The following is a 26,939-nucleotide window of genomic DNA, read 5'->3' on the forward strand; positions in this document are numbered from 1 at the left end:
GTGTGAATGTTGCAATGTTTGAGGGGTCTTTGTTTTTTTAATGTTTTAATCTTTTTCATTTTATAATTTTAGTATGATTTTATATGTTATTTTAACATATGATTGGGAGCCACCCAGAATTAGTTAGATGGGTGGCTATATAAACACTTTAATATCACTTTGGATAAGAAGATGGATGGCATATAAATTTAATAGTAAATAAATAAATATAATTACATCCTTTCAAAAAACCAGGGAACAATGTTCTCTTTTTTGGAGTAATCTTTGTCAGTTGAGAGATGTATCCTCTGGGTGTGTTCTTTCATAAATATTATTACAGATTACAGAAAATAGCTGCCAGCTGCCTGCAATTACTGTGAGTTCAAATCTCACCAGGCTCAAGGTTGACTCAGCCTTCCATCCTTTCAAGGTAGGAAAATTGAGGACCCAGATTGTGGAGGCAATAAGCCAGCTTTGTATAGAACAACACCGCTTGGGGGGGCCAAAAGCCCTAATAAGCAGGTATATACATAATAGTATGCAGGCTATTGCTATAATGCATTGTAAGCCGCCCTGAGTTTACGGAGAAGGGCGGCATATAAATTGGACTAATAAATAAATAAATAAATAAAATAACACAGGGCCTCAAATGGCTCACAGGCTATGAGTTGAAGCCCTTCTTTTTATGTATGTACATGTGCACAAAAGTTTAGAATGTTCTACAGAATTTAAAGCTACAGAAACATAAAGGGAAAATTAAAAAAAAAGAAAAATATATGAAAAGATAGAAAAAAGTGAAAAACAGTAAAAGTCAAAGAAAAAGAAAAATATATAAAAAGGCAATTTCCAATGGTCTTAGTACGTCATCCATTTATTCTTGTCTCTTACCATTCTCTACCTGATGTACAAAAACTTGTCAGAAACGAGTCAGAAAACTGACTCATCCATCTGGCAGGAGCCATCTGTGCTTCAGTTAGTAATCACTCACTTAGAATCATGAGCAATTAGGTTGTAGATTTTGATTTTATTATGACTAATACTAGTTGCAAATCTGTGCTTTTCTCCCTTTATTGTTCTTATAATTATGCTTTCTGCTTCTTCTCTTTGGAAGCTACTTTTGCTGGTTTTCTTTTACTAATTTCAGACAGACTGTTTCTGTCACAGAGACTTGCTTCAAAATCATTAGACTTTTTTCACTCCTACTTGCAAGGATCCAATATTCTTTGTGACTAATTCTAAGGACACAAGCAGGTAATAAGTGGCATCACAATCAAGGAAGGACAAGACAAGCAGGGACAGTTTGCCCTCTTTTCACTCTTGAAAAGGGACAGATAATTTTTGTTACAAGAGCTTTTTAACCAAAAAATTGGTTAAAACTTTTAATTTTAGTTTGAAGTTTACCATCCATGGAAGTCAACTGAGGACCGTATCATTCTCTGGGAACCCCAAATTGGTTAATCTTGGTCTGGACTTTGTTGTTAGTATCCTAACATTGTACCACACCAGATAATTATTTGGAATTAGCTGCAATAATATAAAACAGCAAATATGTTTTCTATTACTATTTCAGTCTTGTGCTATTAATACTATAATTTCACTGGTCTTAAATGCAATTGAGAAATAATGCATTGACCACTTTGCAACATTCCCTCATGAAAATTATTCATTTTGCAGGATGGTAAGAAATTACCAACCAAATTAAGTAAAATATGGATAAAATGGGATTGTATGCTATTATTTTATTTCCTAACAACATTTGGTTCATGCTGTTTGATTCAGCAGCAGCATAGATGAGCGTAGGCTGGGAAGTGGAAACTATGTTTGAATAGAAATATCTTTAACGAACAATTTACCTTTTTAGATATCTATATAGATCATAAGTACAGGTAGTCCTCAATTTATGACCACAATTGAGCTTCATGTATGTGGTTAAGGTGGACATTTGTTAAATGAGTTTTGTCCCATTTAATGACCTTTCTTGCCATCTTTGTTAAGTGAATTACTTAATAGTTATTATGTTAGTAACACAGCTAATTAACACTGTCTTCCCCACTGACTTTGCTTGTCAGGTCATAAAAACTGATCACATGACCTTGGGACATGTAGCTGTCATAAATATGAACTATTTGCCAAGCATCCAAATTTTGATCATGTGACCAGGGGGATGCTGCAATGGATCTAAGTATGAAAAATGGTCATAAGTCACTTTTTTCAGTATCGATGTAATGTTGGTCACTCAACGAACTGTTGTAAGTCAAGGACTACCTGTACAGGACTTGTGTATTGTAAGTACAAAGTGATGTCTTCCTGCCTCTAGAAATTAAATTGTGCTTGAACTATTTTCCTCATCTCTTTAAAATTAAGCATAGGATAGTTATTACTGTTGTCCCATTTTACTAGAGCTCTTGTTTTAAAAACTGCTGGCATCTATAGAAACATAATCAGTGCAATATTTCAAGACATAAAAACTGTGGGAAGAGGAAACGAGCCGGTTCGAAACGCGTGAATGTAGTCCGGGTTGCCATCCTTAAAAGGACAGGATTTAGCTCTTTGTACGTGACTAGCTCTGAACCGTCTCCTCAATCTAATTCCCACCCTCATCACCAATTTGTTCTGACTGGGGAGAACAAGGGTGGATAGATGTGAGGCACAGACGGATAGAACTTAAGCCATTTAATCAGTAACAGCAGTATATTAACAGGCAACAGGGAAACCGGCAACAGCAGCAACAGAACAGGACAGCTGCTATTTATATAGCAGCTGTCAAACGGGCCGACCAATAGCGGGCGTCCATTTTCCCGCCGGCAGAACTGTAATGCTTCAGCCAATGGGAGGCGTTTCCTTATTACTATGCTCCGGCATGGCAGAATATACAACAGATGGGAGTGTGGGGAACAGCTATAATGGAAGGGGGCGAAGTCTCCGATACAGACAGCGATGAGACGATAGTTGAGGGGTCCGTGGTTGAGAGCGACCTGGAAGAAAAAGAGCTTCGTGCAAAAAGGTGACAGTGACTCACGTGGGGGTGTAAGGCGACGCTTGAAAGGTGTCTGCAAAAGCGCTTTGCCAGGTCTTCATTCTTTACATTAACATTCCTCAACTTGGTGTCGCTTATAGGCTGGCCTCCATCATTCCCAGAAAAGCGTGAGGTAGATTTTGGCTCTGGTCGATGGGGCGTTGTACATCAAATACTTGGGCGTCTGCATTATTCTTTGAGGCGAGCTGCCAAATATTCTTAATATTTACAAGCCCCAATACTTAGTCTCGGGAGAATTGCGGGTTCTGAAGTGTTTTGTACCAAAGCAGAGCGTGTAATAAACCTTTTTGAAGCATTGTGCACGTTATGCCTTCTCTATTAATTTCAATTTTAATGCTGATGGACTCCCAACACTGGACAGCTCACAATATAAAAGCAGAAAATACAAATAAAATAATGGAAATAACAAAATAGACAAAATCAAAATATACAGTATCAAATACCTCTATTGAGCTTATTTTCCATGTTTAAGGTTTTCATGGGCATAGCTAATGCAAACCCCTCCTATTTCTTAGTTTACAGGGACAAAGACTAGGTGGCTGAGCTCTGGTGCTTGAGTAAAATATAGTCTAGTGAATACAAATATAGCATCACTGACAATATTCATTATTATCTAAAAGAGATTGTGGCAGTGAAATGAGGTCTAGAGCATTCATTTTTATTTTCTCTCCATTGTTTGTATGTCTAAATCTCAAAACAGGACTTGGGAATTTAAAAAGAATGCTTTGTGCTAAGTATAAGAACTATGTATTAACTAGTCTAAGGGAAACATAAATATCATTTGGATAAGGGAAACCATGGTGAAGACAACAGGTAAAAATAACAGGTGTAACTTGATGGCTAAAATCTTGCTCCTTTTTGAAGTGCATTATATGCATCATACAAAACAAAAAAATGTATGGGGTTATCACCTAGTTAGCCTGCCATTTAAATATTATTGATCTCCTCCAGATGTCCCTAATTTGTTATTACCCTGATACATATAATTAACAGTAGCACCAGGTAATTAATGAGTAAAATGTTCTATTCATTTCTTCAGTCTTTCTTACACAAAGCACAATATTGTTTTGATCAAGATATAAATAGATGAAAAATATCTGCTAACTGAAAAGTATAAAAGGATTCATTGATGTATGTTTGTGAAATAGGACTTGTCAAGGCAGTACTTATTGACTGCTTTGGTATTCTTACTGTATCCATAGATCTTTTTGAAAATACAGTTTGCAAACATTCTTTTGAATATTTAAACATTATAGAGGAAATGATAATGTATGAGTTAATTAATTAAAAGTTTTTATCAGTTGTATTTTGTCCGATCCAAGACACTTACTTCCTGAGACAGATAAGAAAAAGTCTGCTTTCCATCCTGTGTTTTGAAACTATGCAAACAAGTTCAGTATAATTCAAACATTGGCAGTTGAATAGCATTGTATATTTCATTACACTTTTGAGTGAAGCCAGTTCTCTTGTGCCCTTAAGTTGCTTACTGCATATTCAAAACATCTCCATGCAGCAGTATTAGTTTTCTAGCAGTTGTATATCTGACATTTTCTAAAACATATATCCTGGGCAATCTGTTTTTCTACCTGCTCATTTAGAGTATTTTTCACAATATGTTTAGCTTAGTTAACGAGAGTGCACAGTCTACTATGTTACGTTCCTAATTATGGCTCTACATTTACCAGAGACAATTACTATTTCTCTTTAGCACAAAACCTGTATTTGTAATCAAGGCTAGCTAATTAGAAATGGGGCACTCTGACTTCAGAATAGTGAAGCCTCACACGAATATGATTAAAGTATCCGTCCTGTAAGAGAATGTCATCATATATTTTTAATGGTTACTTCTCAATGATGGCTGTGGAACAGCTTAATTATCTGCCTTACTCCTTTTCTGATAGGCTTTACAAGAGCTATGATGACCTGGCTATTAAAATAAGTATTTAGAGACATTGTGAAGGGGGAGGGGGAAATGGTGGCACTTTCAGACAGATTAATGTAGGAGATCCACTTTTTAAAATGGTCTTGAATGGATGTGGGAGATACAACAGAAAAAATAATAACATTATTCATAAGAACAAAATCCATTTTTTTAGCTCACTGAGAAAAGATAAGGCTAATTTTGGAGTCAGAAGTGTTCAGTCCTCCCTTCCAGCTCCCCAATGTAGTCTAGGTTTCTGGATGTCGGATTGGTTCTTTGAATACTTTGTTCACTTATAATAAGGCCTTGCTCCTCCATGAAATATTCTTCTGCTTTAACTATTTTTAAAGATGTACTTTGTACAAAGTATAGTAAGTCAGGATGGCAGCCGTTTGAGAACTGGTAAAAACTGGAGCTACCAAAGACAAGCCTTTGTGAAATATTGTAGTTAGTGGTAGCCTCTGTGATATATTGCTCTGCTTTAACTATTTTGAAAATTATACTGTCTACAAAGAAAGAACCTCTTTGCCCAGATAAGGACTTCAGCCCATTGAAAATTTAGTAAAAACTAATTTTTTACTAATTAGTTTTTACTAATTTTCAAAGGACTGAAGTCCTTATCTGGGCAATCAAAGAGGTTCGTTCTTATTCTAGAGATAAGTTGTATTTAGTAATAGCTTTTGCTGTCAAGATTTATAACTGAGTTCAGTACTAAATCACAGCTGTCCAGATACTATCCCTTAATACATCATTTGGCTTAACTTGGCATAAATTTCTCAGAGATTCTGCTACATTAGAATATTTACTACACATAAGAACGATACCTTAAATATAACAATTGCTTGCCTAGTCCTTAACAGGTACTTGGTCAGTCTCATATAGCTTGAAATACAACTGAGATATATTTATGTAATCTCTATTTTGGGAACCTTTGGTTTCTCCATTGCCAATTTCAGTCCTTATACGTATGATAGAAACTAAAACTAAGATGTGTTCTATATTTTTAGATTCTCTTTAGTGGATAAAGACCTGGTATTAGCAAGAGAAACCAGCATTACTTCAGAATTAGCTAATACATATGGAGGTGAGAAGAGATTTTTTTTCCTCTTTTATATTTTAAGAAAAGGAAAAAATGCAAAATTTAAAAAAATACAAAAAATAAAATGAAAACAAACAACAGGCAGAAAGTAATACATATTAAAATAAATCAATATACAATGGAAGTTAAGTCTAAATAATACATTATTTTTAAATATAATTTTATTGAAATATTTAAAAATGGTTTTACCACAGAAATTGTCCTCACTGATTTCTCCCATCTTAACATATCTTTTAAAGCTTCATTCCATATTTTAACATAATTATTTTAAAATAACATAATTCACATTTGTCATGGTGATACTCAAATATTTTACTTTTTTCTCAATCTTAAAACCCATTTTCTTCATCAAGTCTGTTTGGTCTCCTTTTTGCTATTTTGGTTAACATCATTTTAAAACCTGCTAGTGTACCAAATTCTTTTAATGTTCTTATTAATGTCTCTCTTCCCTTTAGTGGATCCTCCAGATCACTAAATCAAGTCATCATCAAATGCCCTTAACTTATAAGTTTCTTTTTAAATCTTTACTTCTATAATTCTCTACATCTTGTCTTATATACACACACACACACACACACACACACACACACACACACATAAACACATACACAGAGAGAGAGATATCACAAAGTTATCTCCATTGACAATTATTTGTGCTTTCTGTGAAGTGTAAACCAATCTTGCATATTTTATAATATTCTCTTCAAAATTCGTATCTTCCAAAACTATTATTAATAGCTTTCCTGCATCTAAGAAAATCAGTGGGACTATTTTCAGTCTGTCAGCCAGAAGAATGTGATGTTTCCTTTTACAGAACAAAGTCAAATCTTGGTCCTCCTTAGATATTATGGTATATTAGCATCTTTCTAGCTGTCTGGCATGTAAAGCAGAATTCATGGTATTTTGTAAGGATTGTAATAATCTTCAAAGCATTTATGGAAAGAAGCTAGTAAATATCTTCCCTCTCTTCTTCTTTTATAGCTTCACGAACTTCCCTTATTGTTATGAGTCCATTTATAACTTCTTTCTGTTTGCCTATAATCTTTGGTAAATTTTGTTTCTTTAAATATTTGTCTATTTTCTCCAGGGAAATTTCTTGTCCTTTATGTATTTTGCATAATGTTGATGAAATACTTTTTGCATATCTACACTATCTGTTGTTATAGTATCTTCCCTTGTAATTTCCGTACTTACTTTTTTTTTGTAATTTGCATGCGAACCATTTACTTGGTTTATGTTCAAACCCATAGTTTTTTATTTTGTATAATTCATCTTTCATTTCTCTTAAGATCCTTAAGGTAGCTAATTATTACTGTAGACGCTTAATTTGTTGAAAAATATTTTCTCTGGAAAGTCTTTGATTTCTTTTCTTTTTATCTTTCTATTTAGTAGCTTGTGTATTCTTTTGCCTCCTTTTTGAGTTCTTAAAACAGATTTATAAGAAATTGAAAAATAATTTATGGGAATGTGAAAGTCCTAGGTATTAATTTAGGATTTCCTATACACGAACTTGATCATTCTCATCAGATGTCCTCATCATTTTTCAGAAACATGCATTTTTTTCTCTTTCTGCAGTTACACAAGCTGCGTGGATTTAATGAGGCAAAGCTAAGCTTTTTTTAACGCCATGTGCCATAAGTAGTATGCAGATGCATATATATGGCAACATTTTTACTATCTTGTTTCAGTGAAACAGTTTATTATTGCATCAAATATCCCTTTGACTAGTCTCCTCTCCATAATAACGAAAGATACTTATGCATCAGAAAGTTTTTTAGGGCTGCAATTCTATGCACATTTCATTGAATGTAAGTCCCATTAAGAAGAATTTACTTATGAGGTCATACATAATATATCATGCAATCAGAACTTTAAAAAACTGCTTTATATATCCAAAAAACCCTCTGTGGTAAACTCTAGAGTTGCTGTGAATTTGACAACATATACACAATATTATTCTATTAAAGTTTTATCTATATGTATCAGTATTAACAACACTGTATTGTAAAGATATACAAGTGGTTAAAGTGTAACATCTGTTCTATTTATTTTATTTATTTAATCAATTTATATAGCTACCTTGCATCTGTTTATTATAATGTCATAATGAGGGATTACAGAGGTAAAGGTCATAACTAATTGAAAACTTTTTCAGGTTGTTAGAATTGTAAGATATTGTTTTATGTGACAGTGTTACCATGCTTCTATTAATTATTTTCACCTCTAATCATAGAAAAGCTTTCCCCAAATATTCCATTTAATAGCATCAAATTCCACATCCAGAAGCAACTGGGACTATTTAATCTGGTATGTAGTTGCTTAGTTTTGTTGTGCTGATGATTATCCAAATAATATTTTAAAATCTTGAGTTTAAGAATGATTTTTATCTCATATTAGGTAGGAATAATTAGATAGGAGCAGTTATAGAAAATGGATGCATTGTAGGATCTTATGTGAATAACAATATCCTGTATTAAAATATAGGGCTAAAAGCATGGCAATTTAATGAGGTGTTTAACTTCTTATCTTGCCTCTAATGCTATGATGAAAATGGTAATATTCTTGATGAAGGGAAAAAAAGATTATTTCCATGTATTATGACCTTATATTTTTCGTAGCTTGAGAATGGAAAAGTGTTCAGAATGAACAGAACATCCCACAGAATGTCTTTGGAAGGATGGAAAAAAATCTGTGTACAGAAGTTAACCATATTTTTTTTTCATCAAGCATATGGCATGAAAGAGATGTTTAAATACATTCATACATGAATAAAAAAGTTGCAGTGCATCAAAATAATCTGCCTGTTTTATGAGTGAAATGAGTTTGCTGAACGTTAATCCATATTATAGCAATATGTAAAATGTGGACTTACTTATTTCCAGTAAAATTTTTCAAAACTTTTATTTTCTCCATTTTCATTACTATTTAATTATTAGGCAGTTGTGTATTTTGTTAAAACAAGTAGAAAGCTAGTTTCAATATTTCCTTAGTTTAAATATATTTATATATAATTTTATCAGCTAAAATTAAATATACTAGGAATAAAATATTACAAAACATGCTATAAATGTTGTATGTGTTACACTAAGGTAAAATACAAAGATTTTGTTCAATAAAAATTAATAGTATAACTACATAGGTACATAAAATAGCCACATAAAGATATTTTTCTATTTTTGAAAGATAGGAAATAGAAACATATGTGCACTGAAGATATATTATGCAAGGTATAAATTTGGATACAAATATTATCAATATGAGATATAATTTTTCGTATTAGATTCCATGTAAGTGTGGCTTATCTGGGAATTAATGTATAGAGAAGCCTGGATCCTATGTTTTTAGCAAATATGTTTATAATTTAATGACTTATTCTAACTGAGTTTTAGACAAGTTATCAACTTAAATTGCAGACATTATATCCTATGAAATATGCAATTCAGTTACTGCTTGTACTAAAGTACTAAAAATAAGGTAATTGAAATAACTTTCACTGGTTTCAGTATAATTCACTGTTATATAAATGTCAGTGGGATTGTTAATTTATTATTTATTGTTTTCTGAACTAATTTGCTTTTTTTCTTCCAGCCATATCAAGAGATTAATGAAAAGGAAGAATCTCAATCTCTGCTCCCGTAAATACAATATCTCTGAGAACTATAACTGATTTTGCAAGTGCTCAGTTGCCACCTATGTTGTTAATGGGTTGCAGCATCCAGCTAAGAAGTAGCATCATTGATCTCTGTCTCTCTCTGTTCTTCTTTGTATATAGAATTTATAGTATGGGGGTGGTGTTCTGGCTTAAACACACATTCATCCAATATATTCTAATATGACATGCTGTACTTTATACCATGGAGCACTAAAGGTTATAATAAACTTGAATATAAACAATAGTACGTGTACACATGCCTGTACATTCTGATATTCAAATCTTCTGTTTCTGGAAGTAGGGATATTATCTTGAGGACAATACCATATATGTTTTAAAGTGGATGTAGAAGGGTTGGGAGACAGAAGGGCTGGAAGTTCCTGTGGCCCATAAAATATCATAAACTCAACTCAGTAACTTCCTTTTTCTTTTTTTCTTCCTTTTCCTTTTCCTCCTTCATTTATTGCTTGATCCTGCCTGCAGTAACTATCTTTCACTACTCTCCTTCAGCAGCTGCTATTTAGTCTGTTTTTAATAAAATAAGTGAAACCAGAAGCTTCTGGGAAGTTGATAAGCACGCCACGAAAGCGATAAGTGTTGAAATTTACACACACACACACACACACACACACACACACGTATCTTGTATTTAGAGGCTGGCTACCCTTGATCATGGAATTTTAATGACTAGACATTGCTTAATTTGATAATGGAGAAAATGTGTTGACATTTAGTAAGAAAATAAATGCAATAGTTCCTATAGATGCATAATTAGATGCATAATTATCTCCACTCTGCATATAATTATATATAAAGTCTTGAGTTTTAAGACCTAAAATCATTGCAAAAATTTGTTTACTTTAATCAGAATTTTTTTTTAATCTAGGATTGAATTAAGCAATGCTGTCAATGCCACAAATATTGGTCAGTTTGATTGTGTATCAGCAGCAACTGTTCATGGAGAATATAAATGCATTGGTAGGCTTTTACAGTGAAGTTTAACATGACTATAGGTATTATCTACCTACAAAGAACAGAAATTATATAAACATGGGAATGTGTATTTGTTTTGAAGCACAATATAACAAAATAAGGAACTATGTTTTATTTACTTATTTATTTATAAAATTTATTTGCCTCCCATCTTGTATCCAATGGCTCTGGGTTGCTAATAACATTAAAATCCATTATGAAAACACAGCAAATAAAAACATTAACAGATAAAATCAAGGAGACAAGATGGCAAAGATGGAAGCTGGACGCATGGGGGAGGGGGAGCCAGGAAGGAGATGGCAATTGATTTTTATCTAGTCAACCACCTCCAGTATGAAGATCCCCCATTGGATCCCCAAGCCATCCGGCAGAGCCAGGAATTGAGGCGCTTTCAAAACATCAGAAGGATGGGACTCAGTCTCACCTCGGGGATGTTCCAGAGGGCAAGAGCCATAGCAGAGGAGGTTCTTCTGGATTCTGCCAGCTGAAATTCCTTGGCTGACAGGATTTGCACTATGCCCCCCTCTTTTGTTTTGACAGTTGAAATTTTAGAAATTGTGTTATAGATGGTGTTCTGTTCTACTTTCAGAAAAATAAGTTGTATTATATATTGAATTCAACTATGCATTTTGCAGAAAGATCTTTAATATTACAGTTGGACTTGGACTTCCTGAGTTAAAGAAACAGTGGTGGATAATAAAAATCCATCTTCACCCTGGATTTGAAATAATGCAGAAAGCAAATTAAATCTTAGGTTTAAAAATGTTTTTAAAAATACATATAATGATAAAATCTAAAGTAGTCTTACTCAGAGAAGTTTAAAGTATTCTTGTTTGTTATTTTTCTAGGTTTAGAATCTAAAATGCCCAGAGTTCCTGAGATGTCACACCAAAATGTAAGTCTGTTAATGGTTTTCTGCTTGTAAATAAGTAATTACATTTGCATTCTTCAATTAAACATTTATAAATTAGTACAAATCTTTAGTTGAAGAACAATATTTTTACACAGACCAGAGACATCCTATAGGTCACATAACATAATGTAAAGGTTCCCCTTACACATATGTGCTAGTCATTCCTGACTCTAGGGGGAGGTGTTCATCTCCGTTTCAAAGCCGAAGAGCCAGCGCTGTCTGAAGATGTCTCCATGGTCATGTGGCCGGCATGACTAAATGCCAAAGGTGCATGGAACGCTGTTACCTTCCCACCAAAGGTGGTCCTACTTGCATTTTTTAGGTGCTTTCAAACTTCTAGGTTGGCAGAAGCTGGGACAAGTAACGGGAGCTCACCCTATTACGCGGCACTAGGGATTCGAACTGCTGAACTGCCGACCTTTCGATCGACAAGCTCAGTGTTTTAGCCACTGAGCCACCGTGTCCCTTCTCACATAACTTAGTGCCTAGTAAAATAGAATTTTTGAAGCAATGCTTTGAAAAGTTTTATATACTGCTACAAATTGTAATACATTGAAACCATCAAGTAATCCATGTGGCCATTAAAATAAACTCATGTAATTTTCTACAGCCCTTCCATTGCTCTTGTTATACTGGATTAGCATAAAAACCTACAACTGACATCATTATCCAAAATTTCTGCCGTAATACAAAATAATAAATATGCCATACTTATGGATATAATATGAAATATTTACAGAGCTTTCTAAATGAAAAACCCAGCTAGTATATGATTTCAGCCCGAAGAACTTTGGAAATATTAATTGGAAATACTCCAATTAATAGAGTTACAATGTAAATTATAGTTGTTACTACAACTTTTTAAAATTTAGGCACTGTTGCCAAACAACTATTTTAGGGTGATCTACAAATTAATACCCTGGTTCCACAGGGTAAAAATTGTGAAAAAAGAAGAAAGAAGTTCTAGTGAAGTAAATTTTCAAATCCAAAGTATTTGAGATTACTTATTCACCTTACCCATACTTAGCAGATTTGAGGTTTTCATTCAAAGAAATACATTGCACAACAAAATTCATCCCCCCCTTCCCTTAAATTCCAAGGAGAAAAGTATTTTTTTGATGTACAAGGCAGCAATTTTATGTGTCATATAGTCATGCCAGAAGGCATTGAAGAAAAAGGAGTAAGGCTCTTTGCAAGTATTCACAACTGCTGGCACATACCAGGCTTATTAAAAGTTAAAAGAAGCTGCCAATGATATCTCAACTATACTTTATAAAGCTTCTTCTACCCTTTTGGTATGTTGACCTTTTTTTTCAATCTCACAATATCCATCAAAAAAATGGTAGACTCAAAAATTGTTCTGTTAAATGGGCAGTAAAACAAACTGAATTTTCGAGGTTTCATATATCTATTTAATGAGTACCCAGATTTTTATTCCTAACTTTTAGTACATGTTTCCTATTTTCCCCCCACCCCAAGAACTTTGGTGTAGTCCACTATAATAAATGGGCATTAGATTGTCCTGTTTGGAATTATATATTTAAATTAATTAAGATATTGATATTAAAGAATTAGATACACTTATCAAGCTTCTTTATGGGAAGCAATCTCTCTAGAAAAATTATGTTAAGAATGAAATGATTATTTTTGTAGATATGATGGATGAAATCTTAGATAATTTTCCATAATTTCTCAGAGAAGTCAACTAAAGTTCATAAATAGAAACTACTGAAAATTTTAGGTCATTATGTTGTGGCAGCATAAAATGTTTTGTAAAAAAGCATCCTTAATTACCATTACATTAACTTGTATTGAATGTGTTCAAAATGGTAATAAAAATGATAAAATACCAAAAAGTAATTAAATTTATACTAAATAATATCTTTATAGAAATAATGTGAGTTCTTTTTTATTGTAACCATGACATTTTAACTTTATTTTTAGGATGATTCTCTTGAAGAAAGTCTTCTCTCAAATATGAATGTAGTAAAGCCATTCTCAAATGATGTGCCAAAATACCCAGAAACATCAATGGCTTTCCAAAGTGTTGGAATGATCAGTGGCAAGAGTGATGCAGCAGATAATGGTCAATTTCATGAAGCAATAGCATCTAATGAGACAATAAATAGTATGGCAACTAAAATGTTTGGAGTGAAACATGTAATAAAACCACTTGATGAATTTGAAACCAACCAAATGTCTGACATGTTAGAGTATCAGAATAATAATTTTTCTATAGATACAACTGTAAATGAGGAGAGTAATACTTTGCCAGAAGAACTTCTCACAGCTCTAAACGCCTTGACAGAATCTATAGTAGCAGTAGAAGACAGAACTGGATCAAGCACAACAGAGAAGCAGCTAACACCCGAACAGACAGATGATGATGCCACAGAAATAATAGAAACAGATTTGAAATCTCATTCACAATGCCATGAAGAACCAGAAGCTTTAATGATAGCCAAGATGTCATGCACTTCAGGCGAACACGTACGTAAATACATACATACATATGAGAGTGAGAAAGAGATACATACAGAGAGAGAGTGAGTGTGTTAATAGGAAACATTTTTTACAGCTATGTTCACAAGTTTATATTCTAAGATCAGTAATGTATGTTTTAATTGATGTTCAATTTTTTTTAAACATATCTTGTTATCTCACGAGTTACTGGCTAAATCTGGTTTTTTTTTCCAGACCCCTCCTTGGGTTGTGCCAAAATGTCTCTTGGGGGTTGGGAATTTAGTCTCCATCTTCTCTCATAAACTCATAAAGGGTTGAGAAGGGACAGAGAAGGGAAACGCATAAGCAATATGTTAAACTAATCTGTTAGAGTCATTCATTTAAATTAAATGTGCTAAAGTTATTCTATATGCCCTGGTTCCTTTATTAATTTGGCCACATACTTGGAAAAATTGCAAGTTATCCCCGTAAGTCGCTCCTGTTTCTTTTTCTCCTGAAGAGCTTCACTATACAGTATGAAATCCCAGGGCTCTTATTCCATATCACCCCTGTCTGTCTGCATTCCATTCTGTGCGCCCACCCATACCTCCCTATCTGTCTTTGCTCTATAACAACTGCCTGCAGCTTCCCCCACAACACCTACACACACACACACCATCCTCCTTACCTGCGAGTTTTGCCTCTTCCCACTTTATGACTTGCACCATTCTGAGATTACAACATCTGTCAAGATTGCAGTCACTGAGGAATGCATTCATGCATTCATACAACACCTGTCAGGATTGCAGTCACTGAGGAATGCATTCATATGATGCCACCATTTACAAATGCATCACTTAGCAATGGCAATCCCAAACAAAAATGCCATAATAACCTGAGGACCACATATTTAAAATTTGGTAAAGTCATGTTTTTAAAATCTGCTTATGCATACACAAATTAAGTTTGAAATAAAAAATGTTTTAAAGACTTTTCCATTATATTAATTGATGTATTGTATCATTATATTTTCCACAAAAGCTTTGATCTAAAGTCTTGTGAATAGATTTCTAAAGTAGCATAATGGTATAGGTGGTCCTCGAGTTATGACCACAATTAAGCCCAAAATTTATGTTACTAAGTTAACAAAACTACAAAATATTATGTTACTAATATTTGTCCCATTTTATGGCTTTTCTTGCCACAGTTGTTAAGTGAATCATTGCATTTGTTAAGTTAGTAACATGGATGTAAAGTGAATCTGGATTCCCCATTGACTTTGCTTGTCAGAAGGGGTCACAAAAGCTCAGGACACATGACCTCAGGACACAGCAACCGTCATAAATATGAACCAGTTGCCAACCATCAGAATTTTGAACATGTGACCAAGAGGATGCTGCAGTGGTTGTAAGTGTGAAAAATGGTCTTAAGTCACTTTTTTCGGTGCTGTTGTAACTTTGAACAGTCACTAAATGAACTGTTGTAAATCAAGGATTATCTGTATAGTGAATTATACTATATATCTCTTTGTTTTCCAAAGTAGAATATAGTTGGAATTGAAGAGGCTTTCTTTATAAGTCTAACATTGTTCCATGTTGAGAAACTGATAATAAGTTATATATTCTTAAAACAAAACAAAGCATGCCCAAACTTTATGTTTATAACAGGAACATAGGGGTAAGTCTGGTTTAACAACTTTTTCCTTCATCTGTCAGCAGGAAATTTAATGGAGAAAAGGAAACCCTCTTTGCTATTATGTACAGTATAATGTCATGGCTAAGATATCTTTAAAAAAAATATTTTCAAGTACTACAGAAAATGCAAAAAAATGGCCAAATCTTGAAATTGCAAACTTGTTTTGCATAATTTCTCAGATTCAATTCCTGACATGTCTGGGTAAAGAATATCATATAAAGAAAGACTGTCCTTGAAAATATATAATGATGCAGGCTCCTTTGAGTTCAATTCCTTGTGATTTAATGAACAAATCTCTGCATTTTTCTGGAAAACAGTACAAAAATAATTACTGGCTTTCTTCAGTAGGGTTGTCAGGTCTGCTTCCAAAAAATAGCGGACGGGGGGGGGGGTGTTAAGTAGTAAAAAAATAAAAAAAATTTACAATTAAATTATATATTTTCTTACAAACATTTTAACACGTATTAAAATAATCACTTCAAAACTTTACTTAAAATTCAAAACATCAAATATATTATAATAATATGTAAAATATTAAATTACATTTTACTTTGCTGTTGTGTGTATTTTTTATTTGACTGCACAGCTTTGATCAATTCTTTGTGTTTAAGGAATAATTCTTTAATTTCAGTACAACATTGAGAAATATTAAAAAATATACAAAGTTCACTTCGAACTGATGGTACAAGCAGTCGGTTACGTTCGTCAGTCCACAAATTTCCCATGACACTGAAAATTCGTTCAATGTTTGCATTTGATACCGGAATTGATGCACAATACTGGAACAGTTTCAGTAAACTTGGAGCTTTCTTGAAAAAATACGTCCACTTAATCAAGGGATGAATCGCCCTGCAGATGAACATAAACTTCTTCTAAGGCAGAAATTTCATCGAAGAGAGTGTTGGGTGGAAGTTCTTCTCGCCATGGTGATAATAACCAGATGTTCGTCATTTCTTCTAAAGTTGGAGGATTATTGCGATCAATTAGATTGAAACAATTTAGCGTCTCATATACTGAATCGGTGAAATTATACCACTTTTCTAGGTACGCAATGGCTCTTTGATACACGTTGATGGCTTCTTTCTTGAACTTTTGCACGGCATTCTCAGGCAAATGTTTTTTACGTAAGGCAAATAAAACTTTCATTCCAAAAAACTGCTCATCGTATTTTTTTTGCAAAGAATCACGCAGGTTACACATAATAATATGAAGATCACATGCAAGAATTTTCTTGCTTTCCAGCTTCAGTAGGGTGTCTTGCATTATTGACATGAAGAAGTGCGTGAAATATAAATACAATTCTGAAATTGTTGGTTCATCGTCCTTTGCGAGTTCATTTTCCTGATCCGAAATAAGGTTCCAGATAACCTTATGGCACTCATCAGATCCAAGAGAAATAAAATACGATTTTAGAGGTATCCAGTTTAAAAGAAGTCTTTCGACCGCTTTAAACAAACTTAACCAACATGTTGGAACATAGCGCAAAACTTCATGGAATTCTGAATTCTTTGCAAAACTCAAAAAATGATTTCAACTCTTCTCATTTCTTCGCAGAATTCGAAAATTCAGCAAAAACCTTCAGCATTACATTTTCGATATCAAAAGATAACTGCTTTAATGTATTTTTTTGCGCTGTTGTGTAAAATATGATTATTGCAATGAGCAGCTACAATATTGTCATTTTCCAGCAATAATTTTTGGCAAACAGATTTGTTCACTCCATAATTGACCGATGCATTATCTGCTGAGTAAGCTGAAACATTATTTATTTCCAATTTGTTATCACTAAGAACTCGACACAACTGATTTTTTTATTGATGTAGAATCTTCGAAAGAATCCTCATAAAAGTCTAAAACTTTCACACACAGTCCTTCTTCACAAGTAAAATATTGTGCAACAACAGGATACATTTTGCGATTTCCCTTGTTTGATGCGTCAGTGGAGAGAGAAAATGGAATTCCAGTTTTAAGATCATTGAGAACCAATTCAATAGAAAAAGGATACAAAACCTCATTGACAATAGCTGATGATTTGGTTCTTCCACAAGACATCTTTTTTACAATTTCTGAATCATCAAAAATTTGCTTCATTAACTTAATACCGCAATCTTGAGCCAGGAAAGAAATATAGTGTTTGATCCCATGGTAAGTTTCAGCCATTTCAGCTACAGTCACTTTCTCACTGAAAGAGGAGTCTTTAACAATGAAAAACGAATTGATTCGCTTGTTGCTGGAAGCTATTTTCTCCTTATCTAAATGATTTTTTGTGCTTGCATGCTGTGTGACAGCTTTTATACCATTATATTCAATTGTGAACGATTTCTGACACAATTTACAGTAGGCCGTCGTATTTGTTCTGTCGGTTTCGTTGTTGGTAATCCATGCAAAAGTAGCTTCCCAGTCTTTGGTGTATTTGCACACTCCTCTCTTTCGTTTTAAAGAATTCGAAATCTCGCTGCTGTCACTCTCATCACTCGACGTCATTTTAGGTCAGTCGACACAAGCTACAATGCATTTTAAAAATGTGAACTGTACATAATTTTATAATATATTTTTATTTTAATCTCATTAATTTTTTCGGAAAATCGAGTTCAATGGATATTCGATCTTTGTCTCATTCTAACTTATGAAAAAAAAGACAAAATGCGATTCTCCTATCCTTATTCTCTTAGACTGTACAGCTTTAGATTACGTACCATTTCATCATAAAGCTTTTGAATAAAAAAAATGTCCACTATTTTGTAAAAAAAAATAGTGAACATAATGGGAAAAAAGCAGACTGTCCGCTCAAATAGTGGACACCTGGCAACTCTATAAAATCTTCAGATATTAATTTTGTCTCTCCAATCTGGTGCTAGGTCCAAATATTCTCTGGTGGACTCCTGTCTAATGCAGTAAAAGTATTATTTATTATCAATCTAATGTAGCTCCTATGCCAAAAAGGATTTGTTGAGTGCTCCCAGTTGCTGAGGCATTCAGAACATGTAAAGTATTCATAGCAGACAGTTCAAGTCTTAAATAAATAAATTGAAGTAAAATAATCTTTTAATGCATGTATGTGTTCAGTGTTTATGAAAAGAATATTTTATTTTCTAAATGATCTCAATGATCATAGAAGAATTTTTTACGACGAGCTCACTTTATAATCAGAAATTTGATTTTAATCACTTCATTGAAGTACAATTGTACTAATACAAGCAGAACTTCAGAGACAAATAATGGGTTTTTGAAAGAAAGGAAGCATAATTTGTGGATCTGAGAATTTACATAGCCAGATCTGATTTTCAGGGTATGAAATTATTTGAGTAGGTCTGGCTGGTTGCTGTGGGGAAAATTTCAGAGAAATAAATCCCTGGTGCTTCCCTAAGGGAGAGACAATTTATCAGTGCTTCTGAATATTATTGACTATTGCCTTCTAGAGCTTGCTCCATCTTGGAGATGTGATCCAGAGCAAAGACTATGTAGCCTACCCAATGCTGCTCAGGGCACATAAGCATAAACACAAAAAGGTGCAAATGAGGGGAGAACAGACACGTGCAAACAGTTGCAACATGTTAACTTTGTTATGCAGAAAAAATATAGATGCCTCTTATGACTTGGTAAAAAGGTTAGAAAGAATTCTAAAAGCTTTGTTCTGCTTATTTTTTCTACCATATTTTTGCTTCCAATGAAGAAAAATATCCTGTTTGACCATCTGCTGAAACATTAGTTTTCAAATCTGCAGCATATGTACCATAACTACTCAAACTCGGATGTAGTTGAGATGATTGTAGAAATTTTAGTTAAATCTTTAAACTTTAGTGTGAATGATTAATATAATAGCAGTATTGTATGTCTTACAAAAAATTGTATTCTATAATGGCTGGGGCCCAGGTTCTTCAATTGAGTAATGGTGAGGCTTAAAACATAAAAGGTTAAGAATTACTTTGCTGAACTACTACTTGCAACATAACTTTAATGGAGATTTCCTCCAGCTTGGTTTTTGTCTAGAGAATGAGGAAGAATGGTAACCGCAAAGGGTCCCCTAAATATTGTTACTGACATAACTTACAAATGTGAAGTTAATAACTGGTTTTGTACATGTTTCTAGGCAAAGTTATGGTCGGTAAAATTGTTTTAAAAACTGGACAAACCAGTTGATTATGTTACTTTCCTTAAATGGGTCAAGAAAATTGACATGTCATTTTGCTGGAATACATTTTTGGCATCTAGGGATATGTAGTTATTGAAATCTGACCTGGGATATGCAGCTTCTTTAGGATGGCACTGACAGAAACAGTGAATGTGTCTACATTCTTTTCATTTGTGAGTCCAAATAGCTACATTTTCCTATTAATAATATAGTCAGAATGAAAGAACATTAAGACATTTCACAAATAGCACTGTGATAACAAATTTGCTTGCGTCAGTTTTTGCAAACTGTAGTTAAATGAATTTAAATGCATGAATGGATTTCTAGAAGAAATTTGTTTTGTAAACTTTCAGAATCGGCTAATGTCATATCATAATCTATGTTCCTAAGACTGAGAATCTTTTTAATAACTGCAAAAAAGATAGCTATTCAACTAGCTGTATTTGTAAAGTTGTTTTCCTTACCAATTTACCAGGTTTATTTTTTAAAAATCCTTTATTTTTAAAGCTATAGAAAAAAAAATATTATTGGAACTGTCAATATTTTAAATTCTTACGAATTTTTGAAACATTTTTCAATTGATTTTTCATAGATTGATTATGAACAATGTATGCATCGATTGTGTCATCCAGATCCTCAAAAAACTGATTGTTCTGACAGACCATCTAAAAAAGGAAAATCCAGTTTAAAAGACATTCATTCATGTGAGCATCTCTCTGAAGGAACTTCATATACATTAAAGAAATCAGACCACCAAAGAAAGAGTGTTGTTATAAATGATATACATGCTACTTCTGAGTGCCAACCATTTTTAGAAGGAACGCATCAGAAGATGCACAGGTATAATAATTGGTTAAATACTTGAATGAAATATTATTAAGTATTTTTACTTTGGAGAAGGCAATTTTATTTTTATATATCCAGTTTAGGTTACTTAAAATGTACAATTCCAGTTTAAAATTTAGACAAGTTTAAACCTTGGTAATTCTAAATAATTTCTAGAGGAATTCCCATTTTAGTTAATTGCAAGAAAAAGTTTTGAGGCGCTTTCAAAATATGTTTTGTAATTTCAAACCATTTATTTGTCGGCAGATTTAATGATAAAGAAAATGAATCTTTGCAACTGGGAATTTGCACATACCATTGCTCATGTTCAGATGTAAATACCAAAATTGAGCAAGTGAGGAAGAGCCAGAGGATTGCCAAGAAAACCAGTAAGTATTGTTTTTGATGGTCTGTTTATAGCTAGAAGGCAATTCACTTTTTTTTAATACGTTACTGTGGCAAAGTATATGAGTTCATATTACAATGTACAACTTTGTATTTAAATGTGAATATTTTTTTAAAGTTTGCATTGTTTTGGAGGAAATGGTTTAAATTAAAAGTAGAATTTCATTAAGACAAAGGAAGATTTATTTTTCCAAAGTGAGTTTGAAAAGCAATCAGCATAAATGCTTTCAGATTATAGGGTGTTTTGATATGTCATCTTCCATCAAATCTGAATGGTATATTCTCACCATCTGCACTTAATCCTTGTTTATCCAAGGACACACAAGACTGGTCTAGATAATTTGTATGATTAGATAAAAAGTTTAGTAGTGGGAGTGTGGCCCGCTATAGACATACTGTATGGTAGTTGTGATCTGAGAATCATACATCACACTCCTACACTGGCAAACTTTTTATCTAATCCTTTCTCATCAAATCTTAATGGTAAATTCTCATAATCTGCATTTAATCCATATTTAGCCAAAGACACACAAGACCAGTCCAGATACCGTATTTTTCGGAGTAAAAAGTGGATGAAAAGTGGATGAAAATCTGGGTGCTTCTTATACACCAAATGTAACCCCTCCCACCCGCTGCTCCCACCCGCCAGAGGTTGTCAGCCCCTGCGCGTTGCATTTTCTGGTGGTGCCAGGCGGGGATCCACACTTCCACTCGGATTTTGATAACGAGCAGCAGAGATCTTTTTGTCCATTTACAACAAACCGTATCACTCTACACGCATTTAACTGGAGGAGGTGGGGGAGAAGAGGGACTTGGCACCGAAGGCTCCACTTTCGAGACGCCCCTGTCTTCCTATCTATAGCCATAGATGTTGAAAGCCTGGCTTTCTTGCAGCAAGGCCTGATAGAGATGCAGCACTTCAGTCCTCCTGGACACTGCCATTTTGTAAACATGGTGCTGGGCTTCCCAGAAAGCCCACTGCGCCTTTGCTGCCCCAGTCGGACCCTGATTCCAGAAGCGGCCCGGGGAAGCATGGAGGTCGGGACTCAATTGGGCAACAGTGTTTTCGGGGGCTGTGCAGGAGGTGTAGGGCAAGGTGCTGCCACCCGAAAACACTGTTGCCATGATCTCTGCCGCCTGGAACCACCTGAAAACGTGATGGTCTTTTTTTGCCTCCGCACGTCCCATTTTTAGAATCATGGAGGCAGCGGAGATCTCCAGGTAGCAGAGCACAGCACCTGCTTCGCCAACCAAGTCCCGACCTCCGTGCTTCTCCGGGCCACTTCCGGAATCAGGTTCTGACCGAGGCAGCAAAGGCGCAGGGGGCTTTCTTGGAAGCCTGGCACCCTGTTTACGAGATGGCAGTGTCCAGGAGGACTGAAGTGCTGCATCTCTATTGGGCCTTGCTGCGAGAAAGCCAGGCTATAGGTAGGAAGACGGGGTGTGTGTGTGTCTTGAGATTGGAGCCTTCGGTGCCAAGTCCCTCTTCTTCCCCCATGAAAATCATTCCCCTCCCCACCCCACCCACTCCAGTTAAATGCGTGTAGAGTGATAGGGTTTGTTTTAAATGGATAAAAAGATCTGTGCTACTCGTTATCAAAATCCGAGTGGAAGTGAGGGCACCGCTGATCCTGATGCTGGTAGACAGAGGCAGAATTCTTTTTTTCTTGTTTTCCTCCCCAAAAATTAAGGTGCGTCTTATAGTCCCCAAAATACAATAAGTTATATGATTAGATAAAACGTTTACCAGTGTTGGAGTGAGATGTATGGTTCTCAGTTCACAATTGCAGTATGTCTATAGGGGGCCACACTCCCAGAATCGATGACAATGTGTCACGGCCAATTTGCTGTGAGACAACTCACTGGGGGACAAGAGTTACACTAATATCAAAGAAATGGTGGAATAGAATCATTAAAGAAAGAATGCTAAAGGAGGGACAGAATGAAATATGACTAACGAAAATTAAGATATTTTTTATTTATTTTAAATAATTAAATTGAATTGTTAAATTGTCCCGCAGTGAGTTGGCTGTGATGAGTTATCCCGTGGCAAGTTGGCTGTGGCAAATTGACTGTGGTGAGTTGGCCGTGGCAGGTTGGCTGCGGCGACTTGTCACATTCCACTTCAGAATTAGCTCTGTTTGCAGCTCATTGATTTGGGGAGTTAAAAACACAGCATTAACAAAAGTTTTTTAATCCCAGCCACCATATTCCTCTGTTCTCTTGTAGGCTTCACTTAGCATATTATCAGATATATGAATAACATCAGTTGATGCTTTATTTAGTATATGTCCTTTTAATTTTATATATTACTATATAATTTTATATATTAATACCTACTCTGTGACAATTTCTCAATGTGCAAGTAAGCAAGTAGTTTTAATTCCTTACTGATGGAAAGTCAGTAACTCTTGGTGTTATCTAGCAGAGTTCTTCCATAAGACGTTTTGGACACAAAATATAAAATAATGAAAAATATGGTAGGTGTCCAAATAGAAAACCATTTTGTTTGTTTCTCCTTTAAAATGTATTAAGAAGGCAAGATGATTGCATAATAAAAACTTTGTTTGGAACTACAACAGTCTACTGAGAGACATGAGTTGTGCTGCTTAACCATGTCCTATGCAAATATAAAATGTCAATTACATTTCTTGTTACAGTTTGCATAACAAATTAGAAGCAGGAGAACTGTTACAGCTTTACACATTTCTAAAACAAAAACACACCTTATGATTCATGCCATTTAATGCCATTAATTTTTTTTCATTTGTTCCATTTTTATTTTATTTCTCAGGAAAGCAGACCATTTTTAATTGTTACTCCAATGATTCCTCAGGTAATTACATTTCACTGTCTGTAATCAACAGAAGAGATGGTTTTGGTCAGACATTGTTGCATAGAGCTGCTACAGAAGATGATCTAGATGGTGTATGTGCAATGATAAAAGCTGGTGCAAATGTTAATGCCCAGGACTATGCAGGTAAGTACAATATCCAACATAAATTTAGTTTTATAAAAATTACAGAATCAATCTTATTTAATTGAATGTTCATAAACACCAGGCATCATTTTGTTCAGTGAAACTCTGGTGTTCAGCTTCAAACTGGAATAATAGTTTCTGTAGATTTAAACTTTCCTGCAAGACTTTAAAAGTTACTATAAGTAAAAACAGAATATAGGTAGGCAAACAGACAGACAGGCAGACAAGCAGATTGTTCTCCCTGTAATTATACATTCTGACATATTTTGGAATAAATGGGAGTATCTTGCTTTGTTTCAAAATGAATGAACAAGTTGAGTGGCTAAGTAAAACTTGGACTTCATAACAACACTTAAATGAATCTAATGTTAAACAGACATTTTTTTTTTGAAATTGATGGGAATATTTAAGTATCTAAATTATACTGGAATGGAAATTAAGTCAGTATAAAATAATTATATAATAATGACTTTGGTCCTCTTGGAAAAAATAATATATTTTTCACTTCTATAGGTTGGACCCCGTTACATGAGTCCAGTTTGGCCGGTTGCTTTGAAATATCAAATGAACTTTTAAAAGCAGGAGCTGATGTTAATTGTAAAGGATATGAGCAAGTAACACCACTACATGATGCTGTTAAAGAAGGTCATCACAAGGTATAATTTCTATCCCTGAAAGTATTCTACAAAATATTTTACATGATGCTTCAGCACGTCACACTGCATGTTTCCTTATGCTTACAGTAATTAAGAACTAACATCCCAAATGTAGTGTTTTCCAGATAAATTGAGTTTATATAATTCCTAGTAAACATATATTTCTCTCTGCCATAAGATTCAGCTTCTAATTTGCAGAAACTTAAAAATACAGCATTTTCTGAGCTTCCCTATTGCATTAAGTGGGAGTGTAGCACACTGTGATGTCTCTGTGGCTGCTGCATTATATTTTGGAAATGGACTGCGTTTCGGTCCAAGTAATAGATGTCTTGTTGATCTTTTTTCATTGAGATTAGAGGTTGTGTTGTAAAGTGAAGAAAGGGAATGCCATGTATCTTCTGTCTGCGATTGCGGTATCCTAACTGAAGAAGAGATCATGTCTTGAACTATCAGCTAGATAGGGTCTCTAAAATATGTTGTTATGCCATACTATCCAGATTAGTTATGACTGCCTAATACTGTAAAGAAGCTTCATTTTCTTCAGTTTTGAATTATTCTTTGTGCCATTGATGGGAATAATACGGAAATAATTCAACCAGCCTGAAGCTCCATATTAATGCAGGAAGCCTAAGTTCTCTTGTGCAGTACATACCTCTGCTCCAAGACTTGTTACAAGTTCTATTGCAATGCAATTGTGAACGGTACTACTTTCCTATATTAGAGTGACTATTCAGCAGGGGGCACTGTAACATTTCTAAAGTTGTATTCCTGAACATGGCTTTTTCTCCCCTCCAAATACTTAGCAAATTTTGCTTTAATCTACTTCCATTAATTGACAATTAATTAAAATATGTATGTAGATACATATTCCCTAAATGAACATTCTGAACAGTTTTCTCATTAATCATCTGACTCGTTGATTTATAAAGTTATTTTGTTCTAAACATAATTAATTATTCTCACCGTTTTAGGAGCCTAGCCAGAAACCTTCTCTTTCCTTTTAAATGTATAGTAATAATGCTGAATTCAGAGGCTAGCAATGGTATGTATTATATCATAGAAAATTTTCGAACAATGAACAAAACAGTGCAATATCAGCTCAGCTCAGTGCTCTTATTCCAGATTAGCTAGTCAAAATGTAATATAACAGTTTATGTAGAATCATTCTTGCTTACTTTACAAGTAGAAAATTAGAATACACAAAAAAGCTTTTGCTTTTCTCTGCTCAGTTGTCATAAAATTTTAAATTGAGTCTTAAGAGTGACAATCTGTATCATGAAAAGTAGAAAGGAAAAGTATTGAAAACACTATAATGTTTGTATTTACCTCTAGGTGGCAGAATTATTGCTTTGGTATGGAGCTGACCCACTCTTCAAGAATGAAAGAGGAAAAAATGCTTTAGAAGAAGCTACTGACAAGCATATGAGGAAACTTGTGGAAAGTTATATAGATCATTCTGGTAAAAGATCAAAATCAGGTAGGAAAGATCTAGTATGACATTAACTTGTAATACACAATTGCAAAAAAAACATTTGAAAAATAAATGCAAGTATGGATTTGTTCTAAAGTGATTTTCAAATAGAAACAAAATTAGATATGTTCTTTTTTTTAAATAAAACAATCAATTTAACCATCCCTACTTCTTTTCTTTTTGTGGGAAATAATATATATTTATGTTTGTACTTATTAATCTTTATATACTGTCATCATTTATATTAACAAAATTTAATACCTTAAAGGGGACAACCCTTTTTTAAACATCCATTTTCAGACTTTTCTTTAAAATATTTCTAAAATCAATTGAACATAATTCAATAATATTTTACAAACTGTAAGAATGACTCAAGCATTGTGTACATATATGTGCATATAAACATTTTCACACCCATTTATAAGCACAAGAGCTTCCTTTCAATTACATAATGTATATCAGATGTGTAAAAATCCATCCTAACTCCAATTAACTCATTAAATTTAAGTCATTCCCTTCAGCTTATCCTCATAGAATAAAATCTCTGTAATGCATATCAAATCTATTTTTCTCAAAGAATTCTCAACCTTGTTAATATCCATGAAAAAAAAGTCCCAAACTTGTCTTGAGAATTGTAGATTTGCTTGGAGCTCTTGTTTCAGTTGCACTGAGAGGATTGTATTTAAACCATCATCATAATAAAGATTGGTGTCAGATTTGTATTCCAAACATATAGTTA

The 26,939-nt window shown here is 34.0% G+C and overlaps 1 protein-coding gene across 4 annotated transcripts in view; it reads left to right on the forward strand.

The window, feature by feature from the left end:
- The first annotated feature begins 2,801 nt into the window (after positions 1-2,801).
- ANKRD31 (ankyrin repeat domain 31) overlaps positions 2,802-26,939 on the forward strand; it is a 62,350-nt gene continuing 38,212 nt past the window's right edge. Inside the window, exons 1-12 of one of the 4 annotated variants that reach the window (XM_060690645.2) lie at positions 2,802-2,983; positions 5,945-6,021; positions 8,270-8,343; positions 9,625-9,671; positions 10,575-10,666; positions 11,530-11,576; positions 13,539-14,084; positions 20,456-20,703; positions 20,956-21,077; positions 23,888-24,073; positions 24,587-24,729; positions 26,062-26,206. In XM_060690645.2, coding sequence (XP_060546628.2) covers positions 2,859-2,983; positions 5,945-6,021; positions 8,270-8,343; positions 9,625-9,671; positions 10,575-10,666; positions 11,530-11,576; positions 13,539-14,084; positions 20,456-20,703; positions 20,956-21,077; positions 23,888-24,073; positions 24,587-24,729; positions 26,062-26,206 — 1,852 coding nt within the window. In that variant the 5' untranslated portion in view covers positions 2,802-2,858. The remainder of the gene's footprint in view (positions 2,984-5,944; positions 6,022-8,269; positions 8,344-9,624; positions 9,672-10,574; positions 10,667-11,529; positions 11,577-13,538; positions 14,085-20,455; positions 20,704-20,955; positions 21,078-23,887; positions 24,074-24,586; positions 24,730-26,061; positions 26,207-26,939) is intronic. The other 3 variants (XM_034441135.3, XM_034441136.2, XM_034441137.3) reach the window with 3 other exon arrangements.

This window comes from Pantherophis guttatus, chromosome 2, assembly GCF_059756535.1.
Source record: "Pantherophis guttatus breed Tessera chromosome 2, ASM5975653v1, whole genome shotgun sequence".
In the NCBI taxonomy this organism is placed as follows: domain Eukaryota; kingdom Metazoa; phylum Chordata; class Lepidosauria; order Squamata; family Colubridae; genus Pantherophis; species Pantherophis guttatus.